At 42.7% G+C, this 22768-nt stretch overlaps 1 protein-coding gene across 38 annotated transcripts in view; it reads right to left on the reverse strand.

Annotated features, from left to right (window-relative positions):
* The window catches only part of MADD (MAP kinase activating death domain), a 170675-nt gene that overhangs the window by 51009 nt on the left and 96898 nt on the right, over positions 1–22768 (reverse strand). For 22 of the 38 annotated variants that reach the window (XM_077461046.1, XM_077461019.1, XM_077460995.1 and 19 more), the window contains 6 exons: positions 22459–22491; positions 20686–20745; positions 17480–17585; positions 10844–11030; positions 8176–8326; positions 7698–7907 (listed from right to left, as the gene is read on the reverse strand). In XM_077461046.1, coding sequence (XP_077317172.1) covers positions 7698–7907; positions 8176–8326; positions 10844–11030; positions 17480–17585; positions 20686–20745; positions 22459–22491 — 747 coding nt within the window. The remainder of the gene's footprint in view (positions 1–7697; positions 7908–8175; positions 8327–10843; positions 11031–17479; positions 17586–20685; positions 20746–22458; positions 22492–22768) is intronic. The other 16 variants (XM_077461086.1, XM_077461084.1, XM_077461077.1 and 13 more) reach the window with 4 other exon arrangements.

Here is a 22768-nt window from a genome sequence, read left to right on the forward strand (position 1 = left end):
AAAACCTTCCAGTTTCAATTTCCAATATAAGACAGAACCTGGGTGCAATAGCCTAAAAATCCGATCAAAGACTCTCAATACAGAGTCTAACAAGATAGACATAAAATCTCTAGCCAAGTTAAAAAAAAAAAAAAATCCATCCCCCAAAATTTAATACAAGCATTAAATTCATATTACAGCAAGACCATGGATTGCAAGAAAAATGTGTTCTGGAAACATGCTTGTAATCCAAAGCACTTGTATATCAAATCAGATTTCCCCATAAGAAATAATGGAAACTCATGAGATTCATTCCATAACCATCTTTCCATAAATCCTGCAGTTTATAGTCCATGCAAAAAGATTATAGTAATGTGATAGGTTGTGTAACCATAAAATGTCCATCCACAAATGGAAGCCTCCACAAGGGGATTAGAAGCAAAATCCAGCCGGAGCTACAGAGTATAAAAGAAGAGAGAGCTGGCGGCTGTTGGGGCCCCCCCCCTCTACCCTAGTGCCGGGACGGTGTCCATTTTTCAGGTCTCTTTCTGCCGGATTTTGACCCACTATTGGTTGAGGTAATTGTTTCTTTTTTACCCTGGCACTTATCTGGGTTTCCCAGCCCGCCTGCTATGTATACACCCAAGACATTCTCCTTCTCTTTATGACTCTAAGACCTCTCTCTTTAAGTCTGTTTAAATGTTCAACTTACATGATGTTACTCTAGCACTGGAGCGGCCTTTTTTGAGGCCGATAAATATTGCACTTCAATGTGATGTTGGACCTGTATTGTTTTTCATGTTTCTGTTTCTGCTATATTGCAATAAATACTGATTACACAAAAAAAAAAAAGAAGAGAGGTGTTGCTAAGTGTAGCAATCAATATGTTTACATTTATTTAAGGTACAACATTAAGCAACTCACATGGTTGATGATTAAGACCCCTTTCACACCAGGGCGTTTTGCAGGCGCTATAGCGTTAGAAATAGCGCCTGCAATCCGCCCTAAAGAAGCCGTACCATTGTATGTAGTGTGAAAGCCCAAGGGCTTTCACACTAAAGCGGTGCACTGGCAGGACATCAGAAAAAAGTCCTGCCAGCAGCTTCTTTACAGCGGTGAAGGATCGGTGTGTTTACCGCTCCTCCACCGCTGCTCCCCATTGAAATCAATGGGGCAGCGCTATAATACCGCCGGCAAAACGCAGCTATTGCGGCATATTGCAGGCGGTTTTAACCCTTTCGCTGCCGCTAGCGGGGGTAAAAGCGCCCTGCTAGCGCCCGAAATGCGTTGCAAATCCGGCGGTAAAACGCAGATAAAAATAGCAGCATTTTACCGCAGACGCAATGGGCGGTGTGGTGTGAAAGGGGTCTAAGAGAGGCATATCCAAGTATGAAGGCATCCGGGGGAAAGCTGTCCACATAGACCATCCTCCGCACCGCTGTCAGTCTGCAATTGTGACCGTGAAGACTACCCTGCAGTACATCAATTTGAAAGCGAGGTGCACAGCGTGGAAGGGATAACGTCAATGGCAGTGAGGAGGAGGGTCTATGTGGACAGCTTTACCTCGGATGCCTGCATACTTAGATGTGCCTGTTTTAATCATCAACCACACGACTTGCTAAAAGTTGTACCTTCATTAAATGTAACCACATTGCTACACTTAAGAGGTGCCTCTCTTCTCTTATACTCAGTTGTGACATGACGCTACTTGTAAATCAAGTCACAATGTATTTAAAAACTTAGCTGGTCTTGCAAAAAGCTGTCAAACCAAGTTACTCTCAAACCAAGGTTTTACTGTACTTTTTTTTGGTTTGTAACCAATGCAAGTAGGAAGGAATGTATTTTTCAGAGAAAGTCTGCAGTCTCACCCAAATCTCAAATCCCTTTGTCATGCGACTACAATATAATCGTGTATATTACATGATGCATACTAAAGCCCCATACACGATCTGAAAATCGAACGAAAGATCACCCCTTTTTTTCATGCTAGTCGCATATCGAACATGAAGGGTTACCGTATATACTCGAGTATAAGCCGAGATTTTCAGCCTCTTTTTTGAGGCTGAAAGTGCCCCCCTCGGCTTATACTCGAGTCATCGCTGTCTGCCCGCTCGATCAGCGTGTCGAGCAGACAGACAGCGGCCATTCTGATTCAAAAGCCGCGCCTCCGGCTCCGCCTTCGCCTGTGATAGGCGGAACACTGAATTTCCCAGCAGCCTGTGTTCCGCCTATCACGGGCATCCGCTCATCCTCGTACTACGGACGAGGATGATACGACGTCCGTGATAGGCGGAACACAGGCTGCTGGGAAATTCAGTGTTCCGCCTATCACAGGCGAAGGAGGAGGCGCGGCTTTTGAATTTTACAATGGCCGCCGACGAAGAGGGCACGGGACGGAGGCAAGGCAACGCACGGCACGGGACAGGACAGGACGGGACGGGACGGGACGAAGGCAAGGCACGACACGGGACGGAGGCTCGGGACAAAGGCTCGGGACACAGGTAGGCTGGACACACACACACACACACACACACACACGGATGGAGACACACACACACGGATGGATGGATGGATGGAGACACACACACACACAGGGATGGATGGATGGATGGATACACACACACACAGGGATGGATGGATGGATGGAGACACACACACACAGGGATGGATGGATGGATGGATGGAGACACACACACACAGGGATGGATGGATGGATGGATGGAGACACACACACACAGGGATGGATGGATGGATGGATGGAGACACACACACACAGGGATGGATGGATGGATGGACACACACGGATGGACGGACACACAGGGATGGACGGACACACAGGGATGGACGGACACACACAGGGATGGACAGGCATGTCTCACCCTCGGCTTATACACGAGTCAATAAGTTTGCCAGTTTTTTTGGGGGTAAATTGGGGGCCTCGGCTTATATTCGGGTCGGCCTATACTCGAGTATATACGGTAACTAAAGTTATGAAAATTATCGTACGACCGAATAAAAAAGAAAGAAAAAATAAATAAAAAAAATCGGCAGTGATGTCCTTTGTTGCAGTGTATTTGTGTTGTATTTTCAAAAGACAACTGTACCGATTAAATGAAAATCATATGATCTGGTTATCGCACAAGAAATTTTTTTGTGCTTATCGGATAACAATCAGATGAAATATCATGATCAGCACTCGAAATCTGTGTACTAAAGATCCAATTATCGTACAATCGCTTCAAAATCTGTATTTTTTCAACAATTTTCGTATTGTGTGTACGGGCCTTTAGTCCGCCTGTTATGTCCAGGCCAGCAGACTCTTCCCTCTCTCATCTGAAAGCGAGTGTATGCACACCAGGCAGTCACGTAAAAGGTCTCCAATGCTAGAGACCTCTCACAGATATCGCAGTTCTCATCTCCATTAATTGCATGTGGCATACGAATTGCAATTATTATCTACCACAATGACCCATCTGCAAGCGAATACATCCACAGAGATGGGTAACAAAAGACCTACGATGGCAGAGAAAGGTCAACTGGCCTGAAAAACGGGGAAAGCGAATTATGGCATCCATAAGATACATTATAATAGAAATATTGACTCTGGACAACTGCTACATTCACACCACTATGCAATGAAGGCAGCCACTATCAAAGAATGCATCAAAATGAAATGGGTTAGCAAGTAAAATGCAGTCTCATGTTATAGCTACTAAGGGGAAAACTAAAGCTGAACTTTTTTGGATAAACAAATATCCAAAATACAAGAAGTGTGCGTGTGCCCTTACTATAATCTTGGTGGGCTTTGTCAATTTCTCCCATGTCTGTGCAGTATGGAAGTTTGCCAATATGCAGAAGATTTCTGTAAGACTGGTCACTGCTGTTTTTTTCCCCTTGTGCAGGGTGACTGGTCTTGTATCGGCCCCCCTCCTGTAGTTTACTACAGCTGGAGCCTGCTGGGCCCCTCCCACAACTCTGCTCCGGTACTGCATAATGATGATGTCACTGAGACTTTTACAAAGTAATTGCTAGGTTTGTAGACATTTGGTGCACATAAAGCAGATTTCCTTATGACTATCGAGAAATATATATAAGAGTTTAGCTTAAAACGCTAATCCTGTACCAAAACATAAACATAAGCAGCAGGAATTGCCTGGTTGCCAGGGGAAACGGTTGCATTCCTTCAGACATTATAAAATGATGTTTGTTATTCATTATGATTCTCTCAAATCATATTGATACATCAAAGGTAATTAAAATAGACTCACATCACAACTTCCAGTATCACAACCACACAACAAGCCTACACTCAATCAGTACACCATGCTTACACTGCCAGTGGAAACCTCACATGGTATTTGCCTGCAAATTCACATATACACAAGACAAAGACTGGCAAAATTTGTTACCAAGTATCTACACTAGCCAACTGGATCACCAACAGTATATGCTATCTATACTGGCATTGGGACATTTAACTGCTTCAACTCCGTAAGATTTGACTGCTAAATGGCCTGGCCTTTTTTTCCCCACAAACAGAGCTTTCTTTTGGTGGTATTTGATCATCTCTGCGTTTATTTTTTGCTCTATAAACAAAAAAAAACCCGAAAAAATAAAATAAAAAAAATTTGTACTTTTTGCTATAATAAATATCCACTTTTTTTTTTTTTAAAGATTTTTTTCTCAGTTTAGGCCGATAGGTTTTCTTCTACATATTTTTGGTAATAAAAATCGCAAGCGTATATTGAGTAGTTTGCGCAAAATTTATAGCGTCCACAAAATAAGGGATAGATTTATTGCATTTTTATTATTTATTTTTTTACTAGTAATGGCAACGATCTGCAATTTTTATTGTGACTGGGACATTATGGTGGACACAGTGGACAATTCTGACACGTTTTTGCAAACATTGGCATTTATACAGCGATCAGTGCTATAAAAATGCATGGATTATTGTAAAAACGTCACTGGCAGTGAAAGGGGCAACACTAGAGGGCGATCAAGGGGTTAATTGTGTTCTCCGCTAGAACCCGGGATCGCCGTGTCACAAGAGATCGCGGGACCCTAGTGGTCACTTTAAGAAGTGGCATAACGGCGATTTGCGCAGCCGAGCCTAGTTGCCGCAGTACTTGCTGGTCGGCAAGCAGTTAAACAGCACCTACTCTGATAAAGTGCCATTTATAAGAGTAACTGCACGGATATGTACAGGAACCTATGCGTGCTGCACTTCAACTAAAAGGAGTAAGCTCCACCAGCTTTACTACCTTAAAGCGGAGTTTAGCTTAAAAAAAATAAAATTAAAAATTAAAGTCAGCAGCTACAAATACTGCAGCTGCCGACTCTTAATAATTGGACACTTACCTGTCCCAGGATCCAGCAATGCAGGGGAACGAAGCCCCGCTCGTCTCTCCCTCCTCTGTGCGGTGCCGGAATTGTAACTCTGGGTGCCCGGCTGTGGTGGGCACCCACTGCACACGCACGAGCCGTGACTAGCCAGGCAATCATCTAGGACGGTGATGGCGAACCTTGGCACTCCAGATGTTTTGGAACTACATTTCCCATGATGCTCATGCACTCTGCAGTGTAATGGAGCATCATGGGAAATGTAGTTCCAAAACATCTGGGGTGCCAAGGTTCGCCATCCCTGATCTAGGACCTGTGACGTGTCCCAGATGATTGCCGGTGGGGTGATCTCCCTTCCTGCGTCGTGGTGGCATGGCAAATGTGGCATGTCAGGGGGTCACCTCCTTTAAAGCGGGTGGAAATCTGCTTTAATTCTAAATTCAAACTTCTGACACAGTCACTGCAAGAATTAAACTCAGTGATTTATGTCTGAAGTGCCTTTAAAAGATAAGTTCATGTTTCATAGCATGTTACAGCCATATCCAGGGTGAATAAGAGAACTAAACTACAGTCAGCCATTGTGACTGACAGCTTGTAGTTCTCACTGAACTACTAGGGCACTACAGAATCACAGATGATGTTCTATTGAACGAAACCTACATCAGGCGAGGAATAGCGGTGATGTCTTACTCGTGGAGAGTGTCTGACTGATGTTAGTTTCCCCTGATATGCCTGTGTAACTTATCTTTGCTATTAAACTCCTGTGCTTTTAATTGAACATTGCGCAATGAGTTTGTTTCCTCTTCCTTCTAGTTCACTGCATGATCAGGTCTGAGGCTCCTGAGATTGATATATGCATCACTGGCATCAACAGGCTGAACCGTTGAGCTGGCTTATACCTGAAGTGAGGGGTGAATACTCACTAATGCATGTATGGGTCTTATCTGGAAAGACAATATTTTTCTCTCATCTATCCCTTGGGGAGCACAAAAGTGATACACCATTCATTAACTGGAAGGACACCACCCTTTTTTCACCTAAGGATTAACTGGTGTTTGGACACTTTCATGACTTTAAACATACAATGTGGTTTGGATTATGTGATGGACTGTAACGGTTCATATCCTCTGATAATACACTGAGGAAAGACTTTATAATAGATATCACTATTTTGACAGCGCAACATATTTTATGGTGTGTACATATTTATGACTGCTGTTATGTCACCTATTATCATTCACAATTAGCTCTCTAAGCGCAATTTTCCCATAAATACTACGGAAGTACAGGTTGTCTGAGGTTCCTAAAAGTATCAGTTTATAAACTTTCCTTCAACCTATGGTTGAGTGAAAGAAAATTGCATAATGTATGGCTTGCCTAAAAAGATGACAGGGTTGATCTGAGGTCCCAAGGCCATCACATCCTTATACAGGGTGCTGCAGCAGAAACTGTGCAAGATTCCACACGGTTAAACTGTAAAATCTACTCATTAATGCAGAAGATGCTGCAGTACCTGGAGGACTATTGATCTTTTAGAAAGAATACTGAAAACAGACAATATGTTAAAGTGGTTGTAAACCCTTACAACACACTTTGACCTACAGTTAAGCCTAGATTAAGGCTTACCTGTAGGTCCAAGAAATATCTCCTAAACCTACACTGTTTAGGAGATATTTACCGAAAGACAGGCACCAATGTCTACGGCGCATGCGCCGTAGGCAGCGGCGCGCAGGCGCACTGAGCGTGGCATCGTCCATGACGAAGATGCCGCGCATGTCGGCTCCCGTACGCATGCGTGGGAGTGACGTCATCGCGGCTTCGCCGAATGACAGCGGCGGAGCCGCGAGACACCACCAAGAAGATGGATGCGCCGGACTACAGGGGACAGCGGTGACTTCGCTGGCTCCTGTGTCAGGTAAGTGGCACATAATGGACTACTATGCGATGCATAGTAGTCCATTATGCTTTGCCTTTGCAGGGAATGAAAGAGGAAGTAAACCCATCAGGGTTTGCTTCCTCTTTAAGGCGTTCACCTTGTCCCCAAATATTACAGCCTGGTGGTTTTAAACTGTATCCACCATTTCTCTTGGTATATAGCATGCATTTTTCAGCTTCCTGCCCACTTGTTTTTCCATCTAACACACACCTATTCAATGTCAGTAGGACTCAATATGTCTTGTCTAGTTACCAGGAAGGTGGAGATCACAGTTATAGGACAGACAAAAAGGAACCTTGAAGGACAGTGTGATCATGAGGTGAAAGAGAGGACGATAATGGGGTGCTGCAAGGAGCGAGCAGTGATGCCAGTGGTAGGAGATGCGGTGATACCCCGAGAGCTTTGCCTCATGTACCCTTTGCTTCTGGTCTATACACACCAATGGACGCCACAAAATTCTCTTCCTTCAGACTCCGTGTATCAAACTCCCGTGCCCCCCGGACCGCGGAGCCCGATGGGCGGGGAAGGAGCTGCTGGGGGGCCACCTGGGGAGTGGGTCTAGGCTCTCCTCGCTGAATGGTGACAGAATCCCTAGACACGGGCGTCACAGTGCCATCGGCAGAAGGACTGTGCTTCCTTTTCTCAGGTTCTTAAAGAGAATAGAGAACATACAAGAAAGGAGAAGGAGATTGAGGGACAGTGACGTAGAAATATAAAAAGAAATGATGTAAAGGTACAGAATCAGAAAGGGAACAGCAAAGGGAGAAAAAAAGGGAACATTATTTAGTAGATTGTACACAAGTGTTAATAGAACAGTCTAGATAACAAGCACCTTCATTATTAAGAAAAAAAAAAAAAAAACACACTGCACAAGAACACACTACCCTGCTAATCAATACAGTCACAGTAGAACATACCTTTATTGTAATAATGCGTGTGAGCAATTTCCAATAGACTGAAGACACTAGCCATGCCCCCTAGCCCTGCATTGGCATAAGATTGTTCTAGGCTGGATACCGTACACTTCAGGATATCTAGCATGCCCTTGTATACTTTCCTGCTGATTTCCTACAAAATGACACAGAGAACAGAATGAACTACTGAAAGGCATATTACAAAACCTTTCTATAGCTGGCTACACAGTTTATTCTGATTCACTACCTCTTTACATTTGCCCTCAACTATTTAGTGTCAAGTATTACCTAAGCAGTCCATTCGATATACTGTATATTAAATTGTATAGGTGCTAATGCTCATGTTTGTCAACTGGTGAACTCTGGCTCTGACTCAGCAAGGGATGTGTTAGACCTTTGCATTGAGACCATTGCTTTTACACAAAGTAAGGATCTCTCTGTACAGCAGGGGTGCCCAACCAGTGGCCCGCGGAGCCTTTGATGTGGCCCTGCGACCTCCTGCTCTGGGATGGCAGGTTGGCAAGCCTGGATCGTGGATTGCCGACCCGCCCATTCCAGAGCATCAGTGTTGTGAATGAAGCCGGTGGTAGAGGAAGCAAATGGCTGTAGAGCAGAGCCGCATAAGCCTGTATAGTGCTCCTGTCACAGGCAAGAAGATACCAAATGCACTCTGCCTGTTGCAGCAACAGCTGGCGATACCTGAATGGAAGACTGTTTTAAAAGTACATTACTAAAATCAAGGTGTGTGTATATATGTACATATCTGTTTTGCAGTGATTGCTGGGCCGTTTTCAAACTGATCCACAGGTGGAGCGCAGTGCCCCTGCGGGTTACCTACACTGAGCCATAAACTTATATTAGCTGCGGGTTTGGTGAGCTTTCAAAAAGTGCATCACACCTGCAGGCTATAATAGAAGTCTATGGGAAAGAGCAGAAAATCCTCAGGAAAGCCACAGGTGCCCTGCTCTGCGCCCATGGTGTGAGTAAACTGCAGAGCATCAGTGTGAAAGCAGCCTTAGGCCTGTTTCACACGATCGGTCCAACCCAATCAGATCATCCATTCACCTCTATGGAGGTGTACGCTGTCTGGCCACGCGTACACCTCTTGCTTAGACGGCAACACAGCCGGGCGGGACTTTCAAACCAAGCATTACAAGAAAACGATTTTTACACTGAATGTTTGTGAGTAATTTTAAGTTTATATAAATAAAACTCAATTTACAAAACGTACTACACTATGGATATGCCTCTTCCTTGTTGCATATAACAAGGCACGCTATACCAACAGAGGAACGAGGGACCCCCAGGACCACAGCAGAGAAAAGCCAGAGAGCAACACAGTGGCTTATACTGTGGAGGCTGATCCACCCCGCGTGGGTTTATACCTCTGGTGAGAGCAATCACATTAGCAGTCACCGAGCACTGGGAGCAGCAGTTGCAGTCACTCCCTCCCTCTTTTTTAAAGACACTCACAGAAGATTTTTTCCACTGTTTATTATTATTATTTTCTAAATCAATTTTTATCACATATTGTTCTTTTTTCTAATATCTAATTTTTAATTTTTCACTTTTATATGGGCCATTCATTATTAATTTTTATAATTTTCTAGTCTGTTCACTTTTTTCATTTTTAACTTTTATTTATTTTTTTCATTTTATCCTCTCACGGGTCATTTGTCACATGGTATTTAATGTGTGCACTAATTGAGATATGACATGCAAAATTGTTAATTAATCATATATTTATTTTATAGTTGAATCTGTGCATTTTAACACTCGCACACGTTTTTTCACTGGCACTTGCACTTTAATACTCAAGTATAGGAATCGCATGTTTATTTATGGTTTATTAACATTTATAAGGAAGTATTATATATATATATATATATATATATATATATATATATATATATATATATATATATATATATATATATATATATATATATATATATATATATATATATATATATATATATATATATAAAATCACTAGAGATTACTGCTGGGCATGAACAGATAGTTTTCATTTAGGTTTATTTTATTACTTACCAGCATGCTGGTGGTATAGCGCCAAGTCTATTTCCCCTTCTTACACCACTTTAAGCGGCCCTCGCTCTTTTCAAAAGGTTGGTCACCCCTGCTCTACAGCATGCTATAAGAGGACAGGATTCCCTACTAAGGATGTAGCTGCTTTCAAGGAAAAAAAACAAACAACTAAAAGACTCTGCACACTTTTTTTGATTTATTTATTAACTAATTTAAAGCAGAACTAAAGGCTTAATACTCACCTGTCCGACAGCCCCTTGCCAGATCCATTAACTTCTGGATTGGCCATTGGGATACAAAGTCACTTCTGCGCATGTACAAGAGCTAGTCACCCCAGCACTCAGACTGCACTACAGTTCAATTTACTGCACTGAAGACAGCAAGCTAGCGAGTAGAGGCATTTCATAGCAGAAGAGACGGTGCATGTCTCATCTGCAATAAATGCCTGCTTGCTCACGGTTTCTTACAGTAGAAGCTCTACTACTCAAAGATCTATATATAACAGTATTTTATATTTTCCCCATATTCTCAAATTTCTACCCGATACAGGTGTAAATAAGGAAGGTTGACATCTACAGGTTATTAAAATAAAAAAGGCAAGACAAAGTGATGGAGAACTCACCACTTCCTGGATTACATCATTGCGAGCATCCTCTTCTGTCTGTATGGACCTGTTCAGTTTGCTCAGGATGAAAACGCGCAGCTGCTCACTTTCCAGAAGGCGACGTACTTTTTTCATGTTCAGCCAGCCTACCCCTTGCCCCTCTAGGACACCTATTGCAACCTCCTTCAGAAACTGTTGGTTCTCACTGCAAAGTCAAAAGAAAAAAAAAAAAAAAAAAAAAAAGAAAAAGAAGAAAAAGAAGAAAAAGAAGAAAAAGAAGAAAAAGAAGAAAAAGAAGAAGAAGAAACAGACACCGGTCAGACACGGTATACAAACATTTTTAATAGAATACAAGTCAAAATCTAACTATACCCAAATCTACTGCCTTCCTCATTCTAAGCCTCTTCCATCTACTCTGTAAAAGGAAGGATGTCTATACTTGCCTATTCTGAAGTTGCTCTGGTCCAGTCACATGACTGGGTCCCAGCATCAGCTTTAGTGTAGAGAAGGGACAGCAGACAACAGATGCTCCATAGCAAGCCTATAGGTGATGTTGACACACAGGCTCTGCGGCCCTTGTCTGCGATCTCTTCTCTTCACTGAAATTGACCACTAGCGTGATCAAGTGGCCGGATTGACTTTAGAAAAAAGGTAAAAAGTATAGCCATCTTTCCTTTTACATGGTAGATAGAATAGGTCTGGGAATAGATATAAGCTTAAGTAGGTTTTGATTTGCCTTCCACTTTAAAGCCAACCATAGATGCAGTGGATATAAAAGGTCTGCACACCCCTAGTAAAATGTCAGGTTTCTCCGATATTAAAGAAAACTAATATCAGAACTTTTTCCACCTTTAATGTGACCTATAAATTGTACAACACAGTTGAACAACAAACTGAATTCTTTTAGGTGGAGCAAAGTAAAATTAAAATAATATGGTTGCACAACCTTTAATCTTTGTTGAAGCACCTTTTGATTTTATTACAGCACTCAGTCTTTTTGGGTAGGAGTCTATCAGCATGGCACATCTCGACTTGGCAATATTTGCCCACTCATTGCAAAAACACTCCATATCTGTCAGATTGTGAGGGCATCTCTTGTGCACAGCCCTCTTCAGATCACTCCACAGATTTTCAATCAGCTTCAGGTCTGGGCTCTGGCTGGGCCATTCCAAAACTTTAATCTTCTTCTGGTAAGCCCATTCCTTTGTTGATTTGGATTTATGCTTTGGGTTGTTGTCATGCTGAAAGATGAAGTTCCTTTTCATGTTCAGCTTTCTAGCAGAAGCCTGAAGGTTTTGTGTCAATATTGACTGGTATTTGGAACAGTTCATAATGCCCTCTACCTTGACTAAGGCCCCTGTTCCAGCTGAAGAAAAACAGCCCCAAAGCATGATGCTGCCACCATCATGCTTCATTGTGGGTGATGTGCAGTGTTTTTGCTCAAAACCAATATTTTGGCATTATGGCCAAAAAGTTCAACTTTGGTTTCATCAGACCATAACACATTTTCCCACATGCATTTGCAAAATTTAGCCGGGCTTGGATGTTTTTCTTCGTAAGAAAAGGCTTCCGTCTTGCCACTCTACCCCATACCCAGATTGTTGTCACGTGTACCACACAGCCAGTACTTGCCAGATATTCTTGCAGCTCCTTTAATGTCGCTGTAGGCCTCTTGGCAGCCTCCCTGACCAGTTTTCTTCTGGTCTTTTCATCAATTTTGGAGGGACATCCAGTTTTTGGTAATGTCACTGTTGTGCCATATTTTCGTCGCTTGATGATGACTGTCTTCACTGTGTTCCATGGTATTTCTAATGCTTTGGAAATTCTTTTGTACCCTTCTCCTGACCGCTCTCCTCTGCTGCCTCCTCTCATTGGACGCTGGCTCTCGTGCGGGGGGGGGGGTGTTTCGGTCCGTCGGCTCCGCTCGTTGAGAGGAGATGCCAGATGCCGGGCAGCTCCTGTATCTACGAGGGAGCCACTTCTCCCGCCCGCCTCCGGGGTTTCTGCCGGGGGGTGGATTCAGCCACCTGTTTTCTCCCTGGAAAGAGGGGGGGGGGTGGATTGGGGTTTGACTGCCTGGTGGCTCCTGTCCGAGGGAGCCGCACCTCCTGCCCCCCCCCCCCGCCCTGCGGCTGTCTGGGGGTGTGTGGCTGCACGAGTGAGGTTGGGCAAGGTAATTCAACAGCTATGGCAGTAAGATAATTGTGCTTTTGATTATCCAGAAAGTTGTAACATATCATGTCAAATATTATATATATATATATATATATATCTATATATATATATATATCTATATATATATCTCCTTTATTGTCAGCAGCTATAACTTTTTTTTTTTTCAGCCAGAACATTTTCTTGTTTTAACATAACTGTTGGTAAAAAGGAAAAAAACAGAGGCATGCTTTGGATGTGTTCGGTGCACGTGGGATGTGAGGGGTGTATTTTTGTTGGGTGGATTGGTCTGGCAGGGAGATCTATATGTTTGGGGCAGAACGGCAGGGCCTCATTGGTGGTGGGTTGCATATACCTCGTGCCGCCGGGGGATAGGGATTGAGTCACTGCCAGGAGGGTTTGGCTCGGTGTCTGTCCATGTGTGTGCCCGTTTGTGTGGGTGGAATGATCATGCTTGCCTGGGGTTTTGTTGCATCGTCGTTTTCTCATGCGATTGTGCATTCTCATGCGATGTACGGTTTAGCATGCGATTCACGTTTCTCGTGAAATTCGCGGTTTGGCTATTTGCGGTTCACTTTCGATTTGCAGTTCTCATGCAGCTTGTGGTTTTCATGTGGGTTGCGGTTTCTCATGCAGTTTGTTTTTATTTTTTCTAGCTTCTCACGCAATTCATGTTTTTCTTACTTTTCACATGTTCTTGCGTGTCCCCTCACGTATCCCGTGTTAATCACGTGTCCCATGTTTGCTTGCGGTTCCCATGTTGCTCATGTTTTGTGTCACATGCCTTTAGTTCGCTGCTTTTCCATTAGCTAGTGCTCACGTCCGGGATCTGTCACGTCTACAGTTCCATAGGGCTGAGGTGTCATTTTATATTGATAGTTGGCCCACTATCTTCTCGCTTGTGGTCCAATATGTCATATATGCAATTTATGGTTTCTTGTGCAAGGTATGGTTTCTTACGTTTTTTCCATGTCGTCTTGCGTATTCCCATGTTTCGCACGTTTTTTATGTCATATGCCTTTCATGTTCTTGCCCTTCATTCGCTGCATTTTCATTAGTTGGTGCTTACATCCAGGATCTGTCATGTCTACAGGTCCATATGGGCTGAGGTTTTCGTTGGTAATTGATTGTCGTCCCACAATCTTCTCGCCTGTAGTCCATACGTCTTATGTGCACGTTCACCATTACACCTTTACTACTACCAACCACGGTCTGTTGGTTCCTTAGCCCTGAGTGTTCGTTTTTAATTTCCTGTCTGGGCACTGCAGGTTGCTTGGACTCACTTCTGCATACACTTGGGTGGTTTTGTCATTAGGTTCGCATTCATGCGCTGTTGGTCCTGTCATTTCGGCACCCACGTTCTTATACTTGTCAGGCACCAGGGGGTATATACATACATGCATACACACACACACACACACACACACACATACATTTAACCACTTTCCCCCCGGCCAATGCACATATACGGCCGGGTGGGAGCCATCTACTTCTGATAGGACGTTCAGGAACGTCCTTCAGAAGGAGCGGGATCGCGCCCGCACAGCGGCGCGATCCCGATGTGCTCGTGTCACCCGGACACGGCGCATCTCAGATCGTCAGGAGGGCTCTGTGATTGCCCCTCCTGATCACATGACGGCCGTGTTCAATCAGCCGGTTGCTAGGCAATCGGCTCCTCCTCTCCTCACACAGAAGTCATCGCTGAGGAGAGGAGAGCAGATCGCTGCAGCCGGCTGATGATCAGTGAGTATGAGCTGTTTTTTACAGCTTTTTACTCACTGATCACCAGTCTAGTGTGAACACACAACACACCACACAGTACAAACACAATGTCCCCACATATGTCCCCAAAACACACATGTCCCCAAATAATAAAAACACATGTCCCTAATAATAAAACATGTCCCCCACATATGTCCCACTAAAATCACATGTCCCAATGATTATCTGCACACATATGTACATGATCATTTGGGTACATATGTCCGTGATCACACAAACCAATTATTATACACTTAACGGAATTTTTTTTTACCAAAAACATGTAGCAGAATACATTTTGGCTTAAATTTATGACAAAATTAGATTTTATTGGATTTCTTTTAAAATAGAAAAAAGAAAATATTGTTTTTTTTCCCAAATTTCCGCTTTTTTTGCGCTTATATCTGGGTGTTGCTGTAAAGAACATGTCATAAGGTAGGTTTAAGGCCAATTTAAGTTACTAACACTAGTTTATTAAAAAAAAAACAAAAAAAAAAACACCCTTCCTGCCCAGACCAATTTTCAGCTTTCGGTGCTCTCACAATTTGAATGACAATTACTCGGTCATGCAACACTGTACCCAAATGAATTTTTTGTCCTTTTTTTCCCACAAATAGAGCTTTCTTTTGGTGGTATTTGATCACCTCTGGGGTTTTAATTTTTTGCGCTATAAATGAAAAAAGACCGAAAATTTTGAAAAAAAAAACGCATATTTCTTTGTTTCTGTGACAGAATTATGCAAATTATTAATTTTTCTTCATAAAATTTTGGCCACAATTCATACTGCTACATATCTTTGGTAAAAATAACCCAAATTAGTGGATATTATTTGGTCTTTGTGAAAGTTAGAGAGTCTACAAGCTGTGGTGCGAATCGCACAAAATTGATCACATCTGATGTACTGGTGGCCTATCTTGCTTCTTGTGACCCGAACAAGTCAGGAAAGTACAAATACCCCCCAAATGACCCCTTTTTGGAAAGTAGACATTCCAAGGTATTTAGTAAGAGGCATAGTGAGCTTTTTGATGTTGTCATTTTTTTTCCCACAATTCTTAGCAAAATTAAGATTTTTCATTTTTTTTTTCCACAAAATTGTCATTGTAATAGGTTATTTCTCTCACATGGCATGTGTTTACCACAAATGACACCCCCCAAAAAATTCTGCTACTCCTCCTGAGTATTACAATACCACATGTGTGGGACTTTTTCACAGCCTGGCCACATAGAGAGGCCCAACATGCAGGTAGCGCCATCATGTGTTCTAGGAACATAAATTACACATCTAACTTGTTGACTATTTATTACACTTTTGAAGCAGCAGGACACTGACACGTGACACTGATGACAGATGGCACTGATACGTGGCAATGATGACACGTGGCACTGATGACAGATGGCACTAATATGTGGCACTGACAGATGGCACTAATATGTGGCACTGATGACACGTGGCACTAAAGACACGTGGCACTAATACGTGGCACCGATGACGCGTGACACTGATGACAGATGGCACTGATAAGTGGCATTGATGACACGTGACACTGATGACAGATGGCACGTGACACTGACAGGTGGCACTGACAGATGGCACTATGTGACACTGATGACAGATGGCACTTAGACATGGCACTGATGACAGGTGGCACTGCTGGGGAGGATGGCACTTTTTTTTTTTTTTTTTTTAACTCGAGGCAGAACGGCTGCCTCTGCAGCCGTTCATCTCTCCCCTCTCACACTCTGTGTGAGGAGGGAGAGCGGTGCAGAGAGATGATCTCATATGTTTACATATGAGATCATCTGCCATTGGACACGCCGATCACGCTGTAAACGGCCGCTGTGATTGGCCGTTTACAGCGATCTGTGTTTGCCTGTCCCCGGGGGACACGGCGAAAACAGAACTTCCGTGATCGCGCATTGCGGAAGTAAACATTAGGACGTCCAGGGACGGCCACCCGGACGAACGCGCCTGCTCTACGGCCGTCATTCGGCTATAGGGCGGGCGCGAGGTGGTTAAAGAGAAGTATGGGTTTGTTTGTTTTTTTTGTATTTTTCTTAGATTTACACTTATCTAGGTGGAGGCAGCATCAGTCTGCTGCTGCATCTGTCCCCAGCACCTCTACACTGGGAACCGAGCAAAAGAACACCACTGATCACTCTGTTTTACTGTCAAAACTCTTTTGCATATTTGTTACCCCCACTTATCACTTGTATACCGTTTCTCTTTAGATCTTTTTCTATATAAAATAGTGGAACTTCAGTAATTTTTTCATCTTTCCATCTATTAAATCTTCTACCCTTGTGATTTTAACTTTGGATAGTAAAAATGTTTTTTCTGCCAGTAAATACCTTATATAGCCCCCTTCCTTGTCAGGTAAAAAGCCTAGGCTTATGACATGCACAGCTCTCTCTCTCCTAAGTTTGCTAGGAAAGGAGGGAGGATTAGTCATGAGGGCCAATGAGAGCTGCAGAGCTGGATGTGTGCCTCTGTGTAAATCCAGGAAGTTAACAGGCAGCAGCATGGTTGCAGCCAGACTCAGTGGAAGGAGATTTCTGCAGCATATTTGGCAAATACAAAATCACAGTATATATAAAATATGCAAAGGGGTTGGAGGGAAGCTTCAGAATGGCAAAGATGTTTTTATTACAAATTGTGTGAGCAGACTGCAGCTCCTCTAAGTACAGAAAAAAAGTTTTCCATAAAAGAAAATATAGTCTTACCTGGAATTGTTAGCTCTACCCTGTGGGGAAGGAGATTCCCGCTTTACTGTAGGGCTGTGTTTTATAACAGAGGATTTCTGGTCTACCAGAGCACGCCTGGTGCTGGCTGCAAGGGAAGAAATTAAGATGAAAAATTACAGACATTCAACAATATACTAGAGTGACAAAAATCTAGAGAGAATGAAAGTGAAAGGTACAGCATAGGAAAAAAGCACTAAGAGGTGAATTTAAAAATCCAGATTTCTCCTTTCCATACACAGTATCCCTTCCCTATCAAAGATCCTGAAACTGTCTGTGTTGCCCTTGAGACACCTATGAAGATTTTTCAGTGCACATGGCCAAGTTGTACTGCAATCAGTACCTACTGTATGTTGTGCTTGTACCTTTAAGGCAGCATTCACACTTCAGCGTTTTAAATCACGGCCAGATTTGCCACGATTCTGCCCACGTTGTGAAAGTGTCGATGTGTGAATGACAAATCGCGGGACTCACATTTAAGATGCCATTCTTTTGAATGACACCTAAAATCGGGATGTGGGTCTGCCGTGATTATAACGCGATAGATCGTGCTGCGATCACAGCAAACCACATTGCATGAAGCATGTCGCGCAATAAAGTTTAGGAACTACTTTTGGGCAACATGCTTAACACGATGCGGGTTGAGGCGATTTGCAGCACGATCTATCATGTGACAATCACGGCAGACCCACACCGCGATTTTAGGTGTCATTCAAAAGAACGGCATCTCAAATGTGAGTCCTGCGATTTGTCATTCACACATTGGCGCTTTCAAATCGTGGCAAATCTGCCCGCAATTCAAAACACTCAAGTGTGAATGCAACCTAAAAAGGAGCTGCCATACTTGGAATAAGTCAAGTCTTGCTGCTCTCTGAGGTAGAAGCTAAACTGCCCTTCCAGGACCTGCAGTAAGACTTACCCATGGTGATAATCATCTTTTCTTTTCAAAATACAGCTATACTGCTGCAGGACAGAGAGAAAGGAATGTGAAAGGAAAGTGTAGCTATATTTGTTTGATAAATGCACAAAAACAAACTGTCGATACCTCCAAAACCTTGTGAGCCAATAACTTGCTATGCGCTCTGCCTCTGCTGTCTACAGAGATAGCTGGCAACAATGCTCTTTCCTCACATATGATGGAAAAGGAAAGGGGGGGGGGGGGGGCATTCTGCAGTCTTAAAATACTGTTCTAGGGTAACCCAGTTTTTCCTAACATTGGCACCCTACAACAAAACACCAACTAATCAACAGGTGAAAAATAAAAATAATAAAAAGGTTGAAGGAAGCAAATGCAGCCTCAACATTCAAGGAATAGTACGTACACTGCAATATTTTTCACTTTTGTTCATGGGATTAGAGATAATAGATAGGGAAAATCAGGAGTTAGATAGGAAATCTACATGACAAAACTTTCTTGCTTTCAGGTTTGCTTCAGCAACTCCTTTTTACTAGATACATTGTGATTAGCTTCTCCTGAAAGCCACAGCCTTCTACAGTGTGTTCATTTAGGTTTACATTTTAAAGTAGTATTCTGGGAAGCACCCAATATTAAAACTGCTCCCTACCCCTTCCTAACCTCTATGCCATCTAACCTATGGAAGAAAGACCTGCATACTTACCTAGCATCACAAGCCTGAGGAAGGAGCATGCATGCTTCGAACGTGCACCTGTTGGTCTCACTTCCCAATGTCCACCGACAAAAAAGGAACCACGACAGACTTGGAGCTCGGGACCCACAGCATCCGGTGGCATCCGCACCAGACAGAAATCCGGATTGGGATGACAGAGACCCTATATGTGATTGCGCCTACTCTTACTCCACTTTTATGAGTTGCGGATTTGTCTTTTAATAAATTATGTTTTATTACTGATCTACTGCACTCAGTAGAATACACTGTACTATAGCTAGCAGTAGCATCATGAGAAAAGGAGGAACCACTGACAATAGTAAGCCTATCGGTGATGTCACCACTCAAGTATTTAGGCCATTGTCAAGTGTTCTCTCCTCTCCCCTGCAGCCTGCACTGGCTGACACAGGGGAGATTCCATGACACAGACTGGCCGAGCATAAACACAGAGTGGTCCGGCAATAGGCAAGTATACAGATCTTTCATACATGGGTTAATTATAGGAGGGGGAATGGAGCCGTTTTAAAAATTGTAAGATACAGTATATCTGGGAATTATATTTTATTTTAATAAGCGCTGGCTGATGTAACCTTTACAGCTGTCAGTGTGGGGAAAAAAAAAAAAAACCGTTAACACCTCTCTAATAAAGAAGTCAAATCATCAGCTGTCAAAATAGCAGTAGGTCCCAGCAGCAACAATGGTTGGGCTTCTGCCCAGCCAGGAAAGATTAACTGGTCAAAGCAGAATGTATGGCCTTCTCCCTCACGCCTCCATCCTAAAAGCCCTGGCACATGTGCCTTTGCACTGCCGGTGTCTTCCAGGTATCTAGGACCTGGCAGAGAACAGCGGACCATACGGTCACACGTTAGCTTCTTGCGGAATGTAATTTTCAATGCCTGGCTTAGGAACCCACTTGCTTTTGGGACAACTGTGAAGCAGTTCAAAAAGTTAAGTGGAAAAAAAAAAAAATGTATAAAAAAATTGTAAGCATTTGTGAAGGAGGGATAAAAAAATAAAAAAATAAAAAAATAAAGATTGTTGCAGGGAGTTTAGTTCTACTTCATCATAGATGGGTTACTCTGACGCACTAAGTTGAAGCTGGTGTAATGCAGTGATAAAAAAAAAAAAAAAAGTATTCCAGAGCGGTTTGGATTTGTGTTTTCCCTTCCATACTGTCAGAAAGAAAGAGCTTTAGGTTACTATGGGCAACACTGACAATTCTTTCTTCACATATTGTAATCGGTGAGCCCCACTTTGTTCTGGCCAATTTCAAATTCACCGCTCAGAACCAAAATATTAAAAGTAAGAGCAAAAAGGGTAGAAAGAACATGGGTGGGGGAATTATCCCAGCTACCCATGACCTGTAAGAAACATGGACGCCTGATAATGCGGTCACGTGACCAAATCTATAAAAACAACCACAACAAGTGACGAGCACAAGGCACTGTGTGTGAGAAATGGTGACCAACGAGAAGCACAAAATGGTAGGATGGTAGAGAGGATTGTAGAGAGGATGCTAGGAGTGGATTAACATGCAGAACTCATGCTACAGGCACCCACCTTCTGCAGGGGCGGGACCGGAGTCTGCAATTATCTCCATTATAGTATTTAGCCCAAATACTGGGACGAAAAATGCAAGGTTAGTGGCAACCAATCAAATCAGTCAAACAGCTGAATCCCTAAAAAAAAGTCTCCTACAGGGATTTTTTTTCTAACATAGAATAGCTGGTTCTACAGAGAAAACTACAGGGTAGACAGCAACAACATAACATAGGGATGCACTAGACACATCAATGCAAGCCCTAGCCTAAGCTGTGTAATGACTTATTACCCCGATACTTGATTACTGGAACTAAATGACCTCACAAGCCACCTTTGTTGGGGTACCTACAAAAATGTCACCTGGTGCTTATGTTTAACTAATACCTAGTGTGCTAAAAAGGCAGTACATGCTCACTGGCTCCCCCAATCTGCCGATTGGCTCCTAACCTGGAGTATATGGTGCCTGAATTTGTCGACCACTGATAGATTATATAGCCAATTTTGTGGAAAGCTGACCAAGCACCTATATGAGTTTGTTGCACAATCCATTAAAAAAAGCACAGGTATTAATATAAAATTGGCCTTCTTTCACAGCTACAAAGACATCTACTCTGGGTAACTTTGGATTGTGTCTGAGAATGTGTGCCCATTCAAAAAAATAAAAATAAATAAAAGCTGAGGTCAGTTACTGATATTGGATGAGAAGAGGTAGCCTACAATTGGCATTTCAGTTCAGTAGGGTTGGTGTCAGGGCTCTGTGCAGGCCACTCAAGTTTCTCCATGGAAAATTCATCAAACCATGTCTTTATGGAGCTGCCTTTGTACACATGGGTGCATTTAGGTCAGAAACAGAGAAAAGGCTTTCCCCAAAGCGTTGCCACAAGGTTGACAATGCAGAACTGTTCAAAATGTCTTTGTATGCTAATGTTCGTCAGTGGAGATTCATGGTTCTGTGCTGTGCTACAGGACTTGAAATGCGCTATCAAAAAAAGCTAAAAGCATAAAATGTGATAGTAAGGTGTCCAGAAATGTTACCCACATAGTGTACCTCCTCATCTGGATGTCTCAATATATTTGACTAGGTGTGGACACTTACTGTTTGGAATTTTAAACCTCATCACGCAAGGTGAAACGAAGGGGCAGATCTCACAAACCCAACTGATGAAATGGCAAATGAGATGGCCAATGGTAACCCCCTGTACCTGCAATACCTGCGTGTGTTTCGAAAACACAAGTCCCAGAATATACAAATCAAACCAAAGTTAACATAAGTGCTTTTATATATCTACACTCCACAAATAAAACTAAGACCGAACAGAATATCTGGGTTTTGTGTAAAATTTTGAGAGCTCATTTGTTCTCCAGTTTAATAAATGAGCCCTATAGGGTACCAAGGTCTTTAGATGGTACCACTGCAATACCAGCTTCTACCAGTAGGTTACATTGCAGGTGAAAGCTAAAAATCACAACTTATGGTTACCCAAGATGTGAGAATGTTTTTTTAAAAAAAAAAATATATAAATGATATTCAATTATAATCATGTCAGGTGGCCCCTTTTTTATTTCATGCCGAATAAGATATAACCATGTGTTATTCTGCAAGAAGAGCTGCACAACGGGTAGAGACAAGCCACACACAGAAATCAGGTATGGGGACCCCTGTAACTTAATCCAAACAACCTTCACACAACAGCACACCTACATATAAAACACACACGCTATCGCTACACAAGAGTGAACGTGATCTTGGAAACCTCTGAAAGCTCAAGATCACAAAGAATCAATACCAACCTTTTCCTAATTCCCCTGCCACTTTCTGCTGGTCTTTGACCCCAAGTGGACGGAGCATGCAGCAGATTAAAAACAAAACAAAAAACAAAAGGGTGGAAGAAAAAAATAAAATAAAAAAATAAATAAAACACACAATAGCGATCACACTTGACTACACATATAAGCAAACTCCCAGTCTGCAAAAAAAAAAAAAAAACACAAAAAAAAAACAGGGAGAGATAAATGAGATAATGGAATGATTAATGAAACATGAGAATCCCAAACACTACACTTACATTACAACCAACCTCTTTCCAACATCCACATTTCC

This window comes from Lithobates pipiens, unplaced genomic scaffold (assembly GCF_037356315.1).
Source record: "Lithobates pipiens isolate NorthernLeopardFrog02 unplaced genomic scaffold, aLitPip1_a1.2 Scaffold_10, whole genome shotgun sequence".
In the NCBI taxonomy this organism is placed as follows: Eukaryota; Metazoa; Chordata; class Amphibia; order Anura; family Ranidae; genus Lithobates; species Lithobates pipiens.